Below are 16,402 nucleotides of genomic sequence, written 5' to 3'. Positions count from 1 at the left end.
TTACACAAACTTAGTGAGAAGAGAAACATTCTTTAAAATGAATTAAAGTAAGGAAATCTAAATGTTGCTTTTTTGTACACGCGTGTGTACACACACACACTATAGTGTCCACCCCACATTACAGATGCTTCTGACACCTATGCTCAGAGTAAATCTGTCTGCTTGGCTTTTATTAAAAACCCAAAGCGGTGACGGCTACAGAGATGCATGCTGCGCTCGGAGGACTGAGGCCTCTCTTTACTGTTGATGTTGAAGTAATTTCCTGCTGCAACATTAGTGCAGGGAGTCGCATTATTTCCTCCGCCCATAAATACAGAATAAAACGCGTAAAGATGCCAAGAAATCCCTGCAAGCACGTCAGGTTGCCATGATGGACGCCTTTCCACGGTCGATACGGGCCGTATCCTTCAGATGCAGGGCTGGAAGCCACAGATCCAATAACACTAAGAGCTTTTTCACCCGTATGCCTGTTTACCTGCCAAAGACTGACAGAGTGCACCGGTGTTGGGTGTGTGTGAAAAAGCACGACAACAGGAGGAATAAATGTGTGTGTGTTAAACTCACCTGCCAGCGATGAACAGTGTGTCCTGGATCTTGGTCATCAGCTGAAAGTCGAGGCGGTGCTGCGACTCGTTGCCCGAGAGCTTTCCTCTGAACACGGGGTACCTCCGAGTAACTGAACACACACACACACACGGTTGAAGGTAAATACAGCTGAAGGAGCTTCATGCACCGTGTCATATTAGGGGAACAGATCGATATAAGACAGTGTAGGATTCAGAGCGCTGTGATCTGATCATTAATATATCATCCATGACATGAACTAAATCCTGGTCAAATAATCTTTTAGACCTAAAATAATCCCAACATTTAGCTCTACACTGCACTATTTTCTTTCTAACAATATTTTAAGAACTAAGTGAACAAAACGAATCAAAGCGTCAAGAACAGAGACGTAAGATTCTGTGGGGATGGATGTCACATGTTGGAGCTACCTGACCTTCTTTAAGGTTTCCACTATTTATTTTTGGTTCTTTAGTACACAGTACTACACAATACTATTCACAATAAAAGTTGCAGGACTTTGTATTTAGCTTCGCCTCTTCAGAGTCAGGTGGAAACTGCCGTTAGCAGCCGTTAGCAGCTACCTTCAGCTGTTTGTGCTTTCTCAAGTGAAACCAAGTTCTCTTTGTCATTTGTCCTTTATCTTTATAGCAGCTGAAGTTCTTTCAAACTCTGTTTTTCCATGCAGAAGTTACCGTTTGCCTGTCTCAGTCGGCCATCTTGGGAAAATGCCTCCACACTTCAAAGTTCCACCTCTTGCAGAACGTTATTACCATGAAATACTAAATGATTTTGACATTTGAACGGTTCAAGTCCACTTTGTGATGCATAAACACAGATTATAGCCCCACCCATCATGTTCCAACCATCAGACCTGTGTGTCACGGTATGTGTTCATGTGTTGGTGCTTGTGTCAGCACCTCTCTGTTGTTCCGATGCAACAGAAATGGAAACGAAATCCTCTTTAACCCGACAGCAGTCTGATGTTATGAGTACGAAAATGACCCGCTGGTGTATGAGCTGCTGACGCTACGAAAGCGAGTGACTGCAGGCATTTTGTCTTGATTCTGGAAGCAACACTGTGCTGCGGGGGGTTGGTGTTGTAGAATAAAGTCCTGTCTGTGAGCGTACTCACAGTGTGCGTCGACGACGTCCAGCGGCACGGTGTCCTCCGGGAAGCTGACTGCGAGAAGAGTGCGTGAAGCTGTCAGCATCAGCAGCAGGAGCCCACTGAGCAGAAGAACAGCTCCTCGACCCATGGCTGCTCACAGACGGCACTTCCTGTTTCACACCGGTGGAAATGTTACCTGCAGACAAAAAGACATAAAGCTCTTTCTTTTTGTTTTGCACGACGACAAATAAATTTCACGTTACAACGACCACACTGAGGTTAACTCTGACGCCAAGTCCAAACAGAAGCCAAACCACAGTGATGTGATCACGCAGCGATAACTTCCTGTCCGGTTTATTCTCCTCAACCTCTCCCTGCAGCTGCTGTCTGAGGGAAGGTCAGCCAAAAGGCCGGCGGGATGCCTCGCCTCGTTGGAGGCAGAGGAAGTCCACCCTGTTAGGAACATGGCAGGCCTGCTGTCTCAGGACATCTGTGCTCTGATTGGTTTCACCGGGCCGGCACTGTTCAGCCTCCACTCTGACCTCAACAGACTTTTATCAGCCCTTCGTTGACCAAGCTGCAGCTGAACGACTTACACAAACACAAAGATGGCTAAAACTATACCAGTTTGACTGATACTGGGCAAAAGCTTGACCTGGTACTGGCTGATCGCACTCAAGTGCTAAACAGATCTCTCAATGCAGTCTAAAACTAGCGTCATTTACAAGCTTTGATCAAAACAGCTTCAACTCCATCAGTTCTCTTAATCTGAAATGTCAGAATAAAAGGCGGCAACAATATGCGTTCTTTTAACAAATGGACATGAATAGTGAGAATGTTGATGGCTGGCTTGCTTGATTCTTAGCTAGTCTTTTGAAATATTCAGCTTCTAGCTACCCCATGGCTACTTTTATCTTTTAACTTATCTTGTGCAGCTTTTAGCTTGCATTTTTTAGCTTGTGTCCACAATTTGCAAATGGCTAGCTAAAAGTAGTCAATTTTTATCTAATACATTGCTGCATTTAGCTTCTAGCTAGCATCTGGTGCATTTAGCTTTAACCAAATGTTTTGTTCTCTTTAGCTAGGCTTTTGTTACTTTTAGCTATCACTTACCAAAATGTAGCTGCTAGCTACTTTGGGGTATGTTAGTACTTTTCAATCAACCTTTATTCATATATTATTATCATCACATTATATATATATATATATATATATATATATATATATATATATATATATATATATATATAACACATTATCATATATATTACTTGAAGGGGTACTTGGTGTGGGGGTTAGGTGTATGTTAGTACTTGGAGTACTTGGTGTGGGGGTTGGGTGTATGTTAGTACTCGAAGGAGTACTTGGTGGGATGGTGGGGTTGGGCACATGTTAGTACTTGTTGGAGTACTTGGTGGGGGTGTATGTTATAACTTTAAGGAATACTTGATGGGGGGATGGGTGTACAGTATGTTGGTACTTGAACGAATACTTGGTGGTGGGATTGGTGTAGGCTAGTTTTTGAAGGAATACTTGGTGGGGGCTTGGGTGTATGTTGGTACTTGAAGCAGTATTTGGTGGGGTGGGTGGGTGTACAGTATGTTGGTACTTGAAGGAGTACTTGGTGGTGGGGTTGGTTTATGTTTATACTTGGAGTACTTGGTGGTGGTGGGGAGGGGGGATGTATATACTTGAAGGAGTACTTTGTGGGGGGTTGGGTGTATTTTAGTATTTGGGGTGGGGTGTATTTTAGTACTTGAAGGAGTACTTTCAGGACACTGAGTGTCTGTGCATATTAACCATGGCTGTACATTCAAATATTTATGAGCGGAACAAATTATTCATGCAGGTAAAGCCTGAACGGATATAAACAATTTACTGAGAGACGTCACACAGGCAGAGGGATGGATTAGCTGGGGGCACACTGGGATACACACACACACACACATGGCTGCACATACATAATCACTCTTTCAGATGATATAATGCAAAGATGTGTGTGTGTGTGTGTGTGTGTTTGTGTGTTTCCACACACACCCACACACACACACAGTATTGACTCATTTTTCAATTAGCCCTGAAGCACACCTGCTCCCCGGCCTCTGTGAGCCCGGCCCACCGAGCCATTAGCGCTCTGATTGATCCAAACAGGAAACATGGCCGACCAGCAGCCGGAGTGGAGGTTCTATAGATCGTCCTCGTCGCTGTAGCAACGTGAATCATTTCCTGATTCAAATCTTTGAGCTCATCTGCTCATAGAGTGAACCCTGCTCCTCCAGCATTTGCTGAAGGAATGCATATCGCCCGCCACCTGGCATGCTAAAGTTTAAAGCGAAGTTATGACATTGCTCAGAGTATGTTTTGAGGATGACTGTCAGCTACCACCACACCACAATTTTATGTTAAAAACTAGAAAAATTAGTCATTAAGTTAAACAACAAACATTGAAGGACCGTTTGTGTTGATGAACTGTTGAGGGGACAGTAAAATGTGACGATAAGTGAAATCTGACCAGGTGAGCAGAGCTGTCTAATTTAATGGTTCTTAAGAAGTACTGAACTAACACATATCGCCCGCTGTCTGCTTGAGTGACTGCAGCAGAATGGTTTCAGATTTGTTTCCTCAGAACTTTGAAGAACGTTTAATGAAGGATTTATTTATAAAAGGCACATATTTAATAATTTGGTTAAACTACTTTGTGTTTATGAATAAACTGGGTTTTGTGAGACGGTTGCAACACTTTGCATCCTCGTTTAGTTGGTGGATTCTGAAGCTGGAAAACCAAACCTCAAAAAAACACAAAAGATCTAAACTGACTGGTTAGAATTCAGAGTGTGTTTGGGACCACAATACCACACCAAATATTAATCTGTAAAACTTAGTTACCGGTAGTTATAGTCATGTCCTGTCTCCAAAAGTTAATCTGTTGCAGACCTGCATCCAATCATAACTCTCTGTGAGTTTCATTAAAAGTCAGCCATTGCTTTACAAGATATTTTGCTGACAGACACATTTAGGCAGATATATGATCACTCATCCTTCAAATCAGGTCGGGTATTATAATATATATTCTTGTTTGTGCGTACATAGATGAGATTAAAGCATCCTTTGTGACATGTTGATATAAAACTTTTAGTTTTTTTTAAATCTCAGGCTGTGTTAATCCCAGCATCAGTAATCTGGTAATTATTAGTAGTCCCTAATGATGAAAGCAAGGCTCTGTAAGCTGGAATCAAGAGTAATTCCAGTGTTTTCGTCCCGAGCTGTGTGTAATCATGGCTGTCCACAGCTCAGTGGGATACAGAGGAGACGGAGTCAAGCTTCACTGTACAGAAGAGTTCAGTCAGAGCTTTGAATAAAACTCCCATAAAGTAATCATAGATGAACATCTATTACTGATTAACATTGAGACTTTAAATTCAAGATGGCTGCCACAGCTAACTGAACCTAAATAAAATCAAACTGACTCAAACTCATCCAGTTTCCAGATACTGAGTTGAAACTTGCTGTGGTTGTAGCTGAGACTAATCGGCTCAAAAGGGGAGGGAACGTTAAAACCAACTGGGAATAGGTTTTGATTAATAAAAATGATTTATTATTCAATCAGTTACGTTTTAATCAAACTAGAACAAAAACTGAGTACTTTTAAAAGTACCAATAACCATCAGTTATGGTTAACAGATGTAACTTCAACAAAAATGCAGTATACCAACACAAATGAAGCCAAACAACTTATGATTCATTGCATTTTACAAAGACTCTGTAAACAAGATCACACAATGTGATTAACAAGTAAATAACTGATACAACCCTTTAAACTAATAAATGATCAAAAGCAAAGCATTTAGCCTTAAACCAAAATTACACCAAAATCAAAACGAGTTGCACAAGTAAGACTTCTGGGCCAGTCTTCAGAAACTTAGTAAATTTGTTTTAACAATTAATACCCCCGACAGACCGCAAGCCCAAACACGGCCACAAACTTTTCTACACTTTGCTACAAACTAGCTTATTTTTTTATTACTAATAACTTTTACTTAAGGCAAATCCCACTGAGGTCACAGACCTCTTTTTAAAGGTCCTCCTGGACCTGAAGGCAGCCCAAAATGCACGTTGTTGCACTGTGGGAGGAAACTGGAGTATCTGGGGAAAACCCACAAAGAGAACATGTTAACACCACACAGAAAGACCCCAGGTCCTTCTTGCTGTGAGGCAGCAGTGCGAACCACTGAGCCATGGTGCTGCCAAACATGCCTTACATTTCAAAATGGCACCAAATAAGCCAAGGTCAAACATTTTGACCTTTGAAAAGACCCAAACAAAAGGGTGAGCTGCTCAGTCTAAACCACAGCCCTCTTCTGTGATTGGAGGAGTCAGGAGACAAAGAATCCAACCAGGAAGCAGAGGGACATCCACTGGGAGGAGCCAGGAGATGAAGAATCCAACCAGGAGGACTTCCAGCAAGATGGCGAAGAGGGACATCCACTGGGAGGAGTCAGAAGAACAAGAATCCAACCAGAAAGCAGAGGGAGGTCCACTGGGAGGAGCCAGTAGATGAAGAATCCAACCAGGAAGCAGAGGGACATCCACTGGGAGGAGTCAGGAGATGAAGAATCCAACCAGAAAGCAGAGGGACATCCACTGGGAGGAGTCAGGAGATGAAGAATCCAACCAGAAAGCAGAGGGACATCCACTGGGAGGAGTCAGGAGATTAAAAATCAACCAGGAAGCTGAGGGACGTCCACTGGGAGGAGCCAGTAGATGAAGAATCCAACCAGGAAGCAGAGGGACATCCACTGGGAGGAGTCAGGAGATGAAGAATCCAACCAGAAAGCAGAGGGACGTCCACTGGGAGGAGTCAGGACAGGCCAGCCAGTCTCATGAGTTACTGCACAGCTGGGCCAGTAAATCCTCAACCTGCAACTGCAGTTTCGTGCAACACAAATGACATTCAGGCCAAAACACTAACTACTGGTATTAATCCTATTTACCTGTTAGCAAAATATTTCATCGCCCAGAGGCTGGATTTCAAAGCTCTCATAAAGTAATTATTGGCTGCACATCTACAGCCTTTCAGAGAGAAACTGAATAAAGATGGCACAGCACAGCTAATCGACCTTAGCAAACACAAAACTTGTTTTAATGATGCCAACGATTAATGTGGTAGTAGCTGAGAATACTTTTCAACATGTAGTCTGAGCTCTGAATATCATGATGAGTTGGAGCGTAACATCATCACAAGGTGTGAGCCAAACAGCTCCTTTCGTATTAAAAGATGACAGCGGTGCGTGGTGAAGGGCAGCGGGTGACATGCATTCCTCCATGGATTTATCAGCCTTTACCTGCAAACGACTCTGAAAACAGATGTTTTCCTTCGAAGCATTACAGCTGTTTGTGTTATTTAGGCCTGCCTGGTTGATGCTCCTGCTCAAAGAGACGTTCTATTTAAGAACGTCTGTAATAACACGCTGACGGAGGAGAAGCTCAACAAGAACCAAGAAGAAGAAAAAACAAAACAGCGGAGTTATGAAAAGTAAATAAAGCGAGCTCGGCTGTTTTATTTTACGGCGCAATCATGAAAGCTGCAGGCTGGCCTCATCGCCCGAACGTGGCTGCGTTCACCAGTAAATCATTTCCTGACCAGTCAGAATTTACAGCCGTTCTTCAAAAACACTTTCTGTTTTCCCTCTCATCAGCTGAACCCTTCAGAAGAAACAGTCGTCATAAACTGCGCTTTAAGCTCACCGGTTTTCTGCACGAGCTTTAATATTAAACACACACCGACCCTGAAGAGAAGAAATAAGTCCAAACTCCATTCATCTTTCATTTTAAACTGCAGGCGGTTTATATAAAATCAGAGGGACTTCACGTCAGGTCATATCAAAGGTGCCTCGAGGCGTCAGACTAACTGCACGTTCCTTCAGATACATATGAACACATGAATCAGTCGGACTGACCCATGTTTTGAACATATCACAGCCTCCACATTCGCCCCGTTTGTCAAACACCAGCAGTGGGTTGATATCACCACCTGACCCATCTGCTCAAATATTTTAAAGAATATCAGCAAACACAAAACCGACGACACGAATAATCCAGTATGAAAATAAAGCTTCACTTGTTTACACACTCGCTGTGTTGTTTACCCCGACTGACCCGGAAACGTTGACATTGACAAACAAAATGGTTCATTCCGATAAAATGGCTGAAGAGAACATAAATCAGCACAACTTTGGTCAATAAATGTAAACCCAGCAGATCAGATGTTAAACGTGGAGCAAAAGGTTCATTAATTCACAGTTTATGGGAGTCCAGTCCTTTCACAAGTATGAAGATATAACTTATCTACGTCCTAAACCGTGGAGTCTGAGAACTGTTCCTGCTGACGTCAATCTAAACAGGACGCTGGAAGGCTCTTAGAGGACTTAGGCCCCGCCCACGTACAAAAAACCAACTATTTTTTAATAAACGCAGACACATTTCTATAAAAGTTTGTAGTTTTTATCCACACAGAAACCGACAACGACCCAAACGCTCAAGTAGATCCTCCTGGCCTGTATGTGGCGCTACCACAATAAAAAATATCCAGCAAACAGAGGAAGACAGCGTGGAGCGAACGCTTTAAACTGTTAACAAATGAAGTAAAAGACTAAAACAAAGACGATGAGAGCAAAAACCAAATCTAAATGTTGATTTTATCGACACCAGAGGTGATGCTACACTTCTTCCTGGCCAATCAGTGACCCGGGCTTGTTTTTGTATCTCGTGTTTTTTCCTTCATTGTCAGCACTCATTTCCGGTAAAACGGCTCAAACAATCACGGTTACACCTGTGTGACGCTGTCCAGGTGATTTGGTCCATTTTCAGAGGTGCAATGTAAACATAGTGGTGCAGAGGTTAGAGAAGGTGGGCCTGTGATCTAAAGGTTGCCGGTTCATCTCCCCATACTGTCAACATCAAAATGTGGGTGGGAAAGGTGAAACACCCACACCTGCCTCTATCTTCATTTGCTCAACTCTGGGCCCTTGAGCAAGGCCCTTAACCCCCATCATCTGCTCCCCCAGACGCCCTAGATGACAGCCCTCTGTTCCACACAGAGGGATGTGGTAGCTCGGTGGTCTGTGGTTGCATCAGGAAGGGTATCCGGTGTAAAAAACAATCGTCAAGTCTTCATGCGACTTAGTTCACTGTGGCGACCCCTGAAGAAGGAGCAGCCGAAACAGGGACAAAGAAAAAAGTGTAAACATGATCCAAATCAAATGAACGGTCAGTCCAGCTAACCTGGAGGGAAAACTCCCGTAAAAACATGCAAAGAAAGTTATTATATGTGAAGGGGAAGGTGGCGGGCCAAGGCCTGTTTGACCTAATTATTAATGTGATATAACATCTATGTATATTTTATACAATGTTCTGGATCCATCCAGATTCTGGATTATTGGACTGGAACTCAACATGTGGTCTGTGGCTGCATGATGTTTGAAAAACCTGCATAGTGGGACACTATTAATAATAATCGTGATAAACCCACATTTTCCTTATATTCTCTTCTGTCACCATCATCTGAACCAAGAGTGGGCCTCAGGGCCACTGAAGGTCCGATGGGTCGGACTGAAATGTTGCCAACGTGCAGAACGTGCCTGGTTCTTGAGACGAACCGACCCGTGATTTATTGCCCGTCCTTTGATACTTTTATTACGCTCACTGATACTGGGATTTATGGAGCAGATGTAAAGTAAATGCTTTGCTGTGGATTTACTTATCAGTTTGTTATTTTGTTTCATGTCTGCCGCCTCGTATCCTCCACCAAAAGGTTCGGTCGTTTGTTGGTGTTTTGGAACAAGCCGTAATAAACATAAAAGACGTGACTTGAATGATTGTTTCTGAATAAAAAGCCGATTCTGTTTGTGACTTTGATTTGTAACCTTTTATTCATTGATCTAAAATTACTTCTAGAGCTCTAATGAGGCCATTTTGTTTTGTCTCGACGATGTTATTACAGTCTCTAGTTTCTGCCCTCCGGTGTGTGTGTGTGTGTGTGCACAAATAGGCCTCAACAAGTTTAGAGATGCTGGGCTTGTCACGCAACCCAGTCCTCTGTTATTACAGGCTTTCAGTGTCGTGAACCACAACTTTCACTGCTCAAACTGGGGGGGTGGGGAGTCTGGAGTTCTGTTTCTGCTGACGGTGAGTTTGGGTTCTGTAGCCCAGTCCTGGCGGGTCCAGCTTTGTTTTAAAATGACAGATTACCAGAGGTAGGACCAAGTCATTGTTTTACAAGTCTCAAGTAAGTCTCAAGTCTTTATCCCCAAGTCCAGAGTCAAGTCCAGAGTCAAGTCCAAAGTCAAGACAGGCAACTGTCAAGTCCCAAGTCTGAAACTTGGAATTTCAAGTCCATTTGAGTCTTTTTTTTTAAAAAAACAAAGTTGCAATTGTATGTTAAATGTAAATAATAGACCATGTGTTATTTTTTTAAAAATTGCATTTAGCTCAAATCGTGATGAAACGTGCAACTGAACTTACAAAGTTCAAATGACTTAAGTCTATAAATCTAGCTGTTTTTTCGCTACTTTTCCTTTTGATTGTCCTTTTGGTTGATATTTGATTTTAATTTGTTAAAAAAATAATAATAATTTGTACACATCTTTTACGCTTGTCTGTTGTTGCTGTTGTTCACTGTTGCCATCACTCTTTGTTAAAAATTCAGGTCTCTCTTGTAAATGAGTCCCCGAGGCTCAATAGGATTAACCTGTGTAAATAAAGGTTGAATGAAAAAAAGTCATTCTAAAACTGCACCTTTACATTGCACAGTTCAATTAAAGTTAGCTGCAAGAATAGGCTTCCTTTATACTATAATTTTCCAGAGTGGTCCATCTGTGAGTCAGACTAACAAAGACCCTAACGATCCTCTATTGTGAGGAGTGAGGGGGCGATCTGCATGTGTCAGTCTGCAAGCTTACAGAACACCTCAGCTTTATAACTCGAACCCCATACTCCCTGTTTTTTTAATTGAGGAAGCTCCTCGCATGAGAAGCGAAACGTCTTCAGCTACAGAATAGAAGTCCGGTTGTTTGTGCCTTTAATCTTTTTTGGATTTACCAAGTCCTAGATGACTGAGAATCTGCACCAGCATACGTACAGAATGTGAAAAGACAGAGACGGTCTGTGTTTGTTAATACAGAATGAGTGAAATGAATTAACAGGACACATTTTTTAAACAATATGTTTTGAGTTTTAATTATGGGGAAAAAATCAAGTATTTTCAAGTAAACGGGTCAAAGTCCAAGTCAAGTCCCAAGTCATCAGGTTAAAGTCAAGTCATAAGTCTCTGAACATTTTATCGAGTCAAGTCCAAAGTCCTAATATTAATGACTCATGTCCAAGTCCTGTGATTTGAGTCCACACCATTGCAGATTGCCAGTATCCCCCTCCCTTTAGCTGTGTTTGTACTGAGCGCCGTGTTCTGGCCTCCGATGACACGTTTCTGAAATAAGAGAGCGGTAAACGGCCGCGGTGCGTGAGATTTGGTAAATAGTGTGTGAATGTGATGGGTGGATGTAATCCCAGTAGAACAATGGCAGCTGCTGCTGAAGGCTGCTCGCCTCGTCATGTTGCACCCTGCCAAGCTGCAAACCGCCCAGCGCAGGAAATCAGAGAAGTCAGGAGTCGGGTTCGAGGCTCTGGGGTTTGGACGCTCGTGCTGCGCACGACTCTTAGCATGGCTGGAAAGTGAGTCAGCCCGATGATTGGAGCAGCAACCACACGGGCACAGAAATGATTTCTACGCCAGCTCCCACTTCCCACAGTAATAAGCAACGTCCTGAACTGTGAGCTATTTACGTCAGGTTCGTTCTGACAGGTCCAGTTCAACTTGTTGCTCCGTGGCAGAAGGAGAAGCTGGTGCAGCACCTCCGCAGGCTGTGACTGTGGGAGATACTTCAAGAATGGTGCACACGAGGGAGTCCCTAAAAGGTTTCTAACCTCGTGCGAGTCACTCAGATTCCCTCAAATAGTCTCAGCGTCGTCACGTTTCTCTAATTTATTTAATTTTGGACTCCTGCAGAGAGATCTCGTCTGACAGAACACATCCGAGGCTGCAGCCTCAAATCTCAACTTCTCAAAACTGTGAATAACGATAATCATCATTAAAACATTAGAAGTCTAACCAACCATTGGAAGATCACGGTCTGTACTTCCAACCCAGATGAACGGTGAGGGGGTTGTGGCATTCTGTGTAAATCTGCTGTCAAAACACATGTGGGCAACTTAAATTTTTTTTTTTTTTTTTTTTTTTTTACAAAAAGCCAAATCAAGATGTATAAAAACAATCGAAGGGCCGCATAGAGACTTGGAAAAATATTTTGTTTAAGACATAATCTTGAAAACAAAACATGTTTTTTCTTGTTGTAGCGTAGTTAGCAATGTCAATTTATTAGATACCACTTTACAATAAGGCTCCCCTTATAGATGGCTCATAAATAGTTTATAGATATGTTAATCCCTCTATAAATACTTTATAAATCATTAATAACTGCTTATTATGCATTAATTAAGGGTGACAGAGACAACCAGTTTCTTGCCAAATAGTGAACCAAATCTGTTGACCTATATATTTCATCTGGCGCTGTTATATGAAACATTAAGTTACTACCTTGTAAGCACAGTAAGCATTTGCAAACCTATTTCTTTAGCATATAATATTGTACTTTATCACTACATTATACATATCTAAAACTAATATTATAGCCTAAAAAATTAGGTTTACAAATGCTTATTGTGCTTACAAGGTAGTAACTTAATCTGACATGTTTAATATAACAACTCTAGGTGAAATATGTGAACAGATTTATCTCAGTATTTGGCAAGAAGCTGGTCAGTTTAGTCTCTGTCACCTTTAATGCATAATTAGCAGTTATTAATGATTTATAAAGTGTTTATAGAGGAATTAATAACATATCTATAAACTATTTATTAGCCATCTGTAAGGGGAGCCTTATTGTAAAGTGATAGCATTTATTTCTGTAGCACATAAAAACAACAAAAGCTGAGCAAAGGGATTTACAATTCAGTCAAATTAAAAAGAGAAAAACAAACATCTTGTGCCACTCAGGATGGAAACACAACAAGAAAATACAACAACAAGAAAAATCAGCTCTAACTGGTTTTCAGTGTCTGCATGGATCAAATGTCAGGGAAAACAGATGAGTCTTGAGCAAAGATTTAAAAGTCTCAGCGGTCTTTAAATGATCAGGTCAACTGTTCCACAATCAGGAAGCATGACTGACAAAAAATATATATTCAAATATTAAAAAAATATAAGACACACTTTCTGTAGAGTGGCTCTTGTGATGTTAGATTAGCCTAAATATGAAAAATAAGAGTTTTTAAGGTCAGTTAAATTCTGGAAACGCATCTTAAAAAAGCTTTATCCTTCTTCTAAAGATATTATCCAAGATATTTCATTTAAATTTTATGTTTTGTTGATAAAATGCAGGATCTCATAAACTTTTTAAAAAGTTGTTTTCTATTAAGAATCTTGGGGGCCAGTCAGAGGTTGCCCACAGACCACCTTCGGCCCCTGGGTCATATGTTGCCCACGGATGATGTGGCTCCATCGACAGCCATTTTGGATCGGTTTGGACCCGGTTTCACAACAACCGTCCTCAGTGCTGTCCTGATTAAATCATAAAATGCAAAGTTGGATACAAAGCAGGCCGAGGTGTGCACAACCTGGAAGTTTCTCAAGCTGCGCACGAGAGGTCATGATTTTAAACGTTCAGCGCTCCAAATGTTGCTGCTGCAAACACTCGGGATTCAGAAAGACTCAGAAAGTCAGCCCACTTTGTCATTTTCTCCCAACTTTGAGTTGTAAAAACAGGCCAGTCTCACTGCGACCAGTGAATATGAGCTTAAAGCTTTTCAACGAACATGGCGGCACACCTTGGTCCAACAACAAAGGTTCTAAAAAGGCATTTGTGTCCAGCTCAGATGGACTTTGACACAGCCTCCCTCCCTGCTGAGCCTGCCTCGGAGAGGTTCGCTCACCTGCATGAAGGTGAAGCTGACTGACACAGCGTCTCCTGCTGTTTAAAGCTTTGAGCTCCAGTCCTGAATATAAAAAAACTCCTCGGGATAGAAACAAAACGTCTTCGAGCTTAGAGCCGAGGTCCAGATGATCTGAAACTTTCAGGGGGACGCCTCACTGGGCTGCTGGGTCTGTTGTTCACAGCTGACAACGAATCAGACTCAATTCACATGAACTTTCACCGACCTCTTCGTTTTTATTTGTGGACGTGCACATTATTTTGTTGTCCACACCGTCCAGCAGCTGCCCCCACGTTTAGGATTCATTCAACAGAAGACTTCAGAAATGACAAAGGCAGATTTGAACCAGGCTTTGATCAATGTTAGTGTGTAGTTTCAGACCTGGACATTCGGGCTGTGACCTCTGGTGTTGTGGGTCAGAGGAGAACTCCTGCAGGTGTCAGGACACACCTGTGGTGCTGAGAAACCAAACGGAGCAGGGTTCCAACTCTCACAACGTGGAGAAAACACTACAATTTAAACACGGTCATAATTTGAGCGTCTTCTGAGGCTCGCACCGGGAACTGAGGAACCGCTGTGAACGTTTGGGGACAGTTTGGAGACTCCCTCAGTTCAGCAGCTCCTCTCCAGCTCCAGCCCGGTCCCGTACCACCTTCAGCTGGGCCTCCCTACGTCTCCACACGTCGGCAAACACCGGAGTGAAACGAGAGCTGTTCTCAGCAGCACAAAGCCTCCAGTTGCAGGTGTGACCAGGAAACAAAAGGGGCTTTGGGAAACTGAATACAATGGACCCCCCTCCCCCGAGCAGTTTGGCTGTTTTGGGGCTCCTAAAGGGACTAAACAAACAGCTGAACCCAAAAGTTGTGGCCCCTCCGTCTGTTAAAGCCTGACCGATCCGTGCTCAGCACTTTGGGGTTAGCACTGATGGCCGTACGGTTAAACGCTGCTGGTTCCGGGGTCACAGAGGAGGTCAACGCCGGTCGTTCTGGTCACGGAGTTCTGACCTCCTGGACTCTGAGGCGCACTGAGACTCAGCCAGCTGTGCTGCTGAGAAGTAGAGGACAAACGGGGGGTGGGGGGTGGGGGACTGTGATGGTTGAGCCGGTCAGAGTGGTGTTTCTGCCTGAGATCTGCTCTGTAATTATCTGAGACTCTGCTGAGCCTCAGCACATCTGGCTCCAACAAGAAACCAACAGAAAGTAGGGAAACGAAAGCACAGCAGAGATTTTATTTCTAACGTGTCAACTTTACTCCTGTCAGGTAACAACAGGCTCAGGGATTTTCTGTCCCTGTCACTCCTTTTAGAGTCAATTGTTCCTCTGCTTCGTGCTTGGACCCGACACTAATGCTGGCTTTGTGCAGACCGGAGCATGAAGGCATTCGAGTTGTGTCCGTGGAAAATCGTTTTGTCCCCCTCCAGTCCACAGGCAGGACTCTAGAATACAACAGAGGGACAGCACTCAGGCTGGGAGGGAAGTGGAGACTTGAATGTGCCGGGTGGAGCTTCAGTCCAACTGAAGCCATCTGTTGGTTCGTTGTGGAGAATGTTTGGAGGATTTAGGATTAATTCAGCAGAGTCTTCTGAAAATGTTATGATTCAGAAAACGTCTGCGTTTCGTTTCTTTGTGCTCAAACATGTTGGAAACTAACCCAGCCGTCGAACCTCCAGAACCCAACATGCTGCCTGAGAGAGGCAGTCGGACTCCAGATGCGCACAGAGTGAGCTGCAGCTCCGCGCGCACTGATCATTAAAGCTGTGCCACGAACACACCGCCCCCCCCCTCCCCCAGACACTGAATCCAGCAGCCCCTTCAGCACGGTTAACTTTGGAGAGCAGAGAGAAGGAATCATGATCCAACAACAAGCGGAGCGCAGCGCGTAAAACGCTCCAAACACCAACGTTCAGCTGCTCCTTCAGCTGCTCCTTCAGCTGCTCCTCCCTGCCTGAACATGCATGTGATCCGGTGAAACAAAGACTCAACAGCAGCCCCCCCACCAGGAGCTGAAAGTGACTGAAAGGCGGCAGCTCAACTGATTAGTTTCCTCCTCAGGCTCAGAGAATAGAAATGATCTGTGCGGCTCCGCTGAGCCGGACTCTTGGTGTCGGTTCGGATCAGATGCAGCTCGACCCAGGAGGAGGAGGAGGTTTCCCGGTCCGGTCCAACACTTCTCTCCTCAGACTTTGTGGGAAAAAAACAGCTGAGATCCCCGCAGCTGCAGGACTCACCTCACCTGCATGAATTCATTGATTTAGATCCTCGCGCGCGGCGGTAATCCAACAGAGAGAAGCTCCTTGTGCGCGTCGAAGCGACCCAACTTCTCCTGCTGCAGGAAAACAAACTAATGCACGGCGGAGGGTGGAATTCGAGCCGTGCTAAGTCGATCCATCCCGTGCTGGAGCTCAGCCAGCCAATGAGGGGCACGCCTGGTCTGGCCCCGCCCACTCCCCCCCCCCACCACAATCATCCATCCCTCCTCAGTTGGTTCGGGGCTCTGCCTTGCGCTCCTTCCTTCTTTTCTTTCCTAAAGCCAGAGAGAAAGGAAAAAGCACCGCCCCCCCCCCCCCCCCCCCCCTAGCTCGTGCCTTCCCCCCCCCCCCCCCGTGTTAAACCTCATCCCCCCACCCCCTCTCAGAGAGGAGGGTCCAGTTCTGCTGAGTTAAAAGGTTCTGAACAAATCTCTCCA

General features: G+C 43.9%; 1 protein-coding gene across 1 annotated transcript in view; it reads right to left on the bottom strand.

Moving 5' to 3' along the window:
- Positions 1-16,114, bottom strand: part of sema6dl (sema domain, transmembrane domain (TM), and cytoplasmic domain, (semaphorin) 6D, like) — a 34,602-nt gene extending 18,488 nt beyond the window's left edge. Inside the window, exons 1-3 of the mRNA XM_037690444.1 lie at positions 15,950-16,114; positions 1,700-1,871; positions 565-676 (exon numbers count right to left, since the gene is read on the bottom strand). Coding sequence (XP_037546372.1) covers positions 565-676; positions 1,700-1,823 — 236 coding nt within the window. The 5' untranslated portion in view covers positions 1,824-1,871; positions 15,950-16,114. The remainder of the gene's footprint in view (positions 1-564; positions 677-1,699; positions 1,872-15,949) is intronic.
- Positions 16,115-16,402: the final 288 nt, after the last annotated feature.

This window comes from Nematolebias whitei, chromosome 2, assembly GCF_014905685.2.
Source record: "Nematolebias whitei isolate Nwh7 chromosome 2, NemWhi1, whole genome shotgun sequence".
In the NCBI taxonomy this organism is placed as follows: domain Eukaryota; kingdom Metazoa; phylum Chordata; class Actinopteri; order Cyprinodontiformes; family Rivulidae; genus Nematolebias; species Nematolebias whitei.
This window is presented reverse-complemented; position numbering and strand designations above follow the sequence as displayed.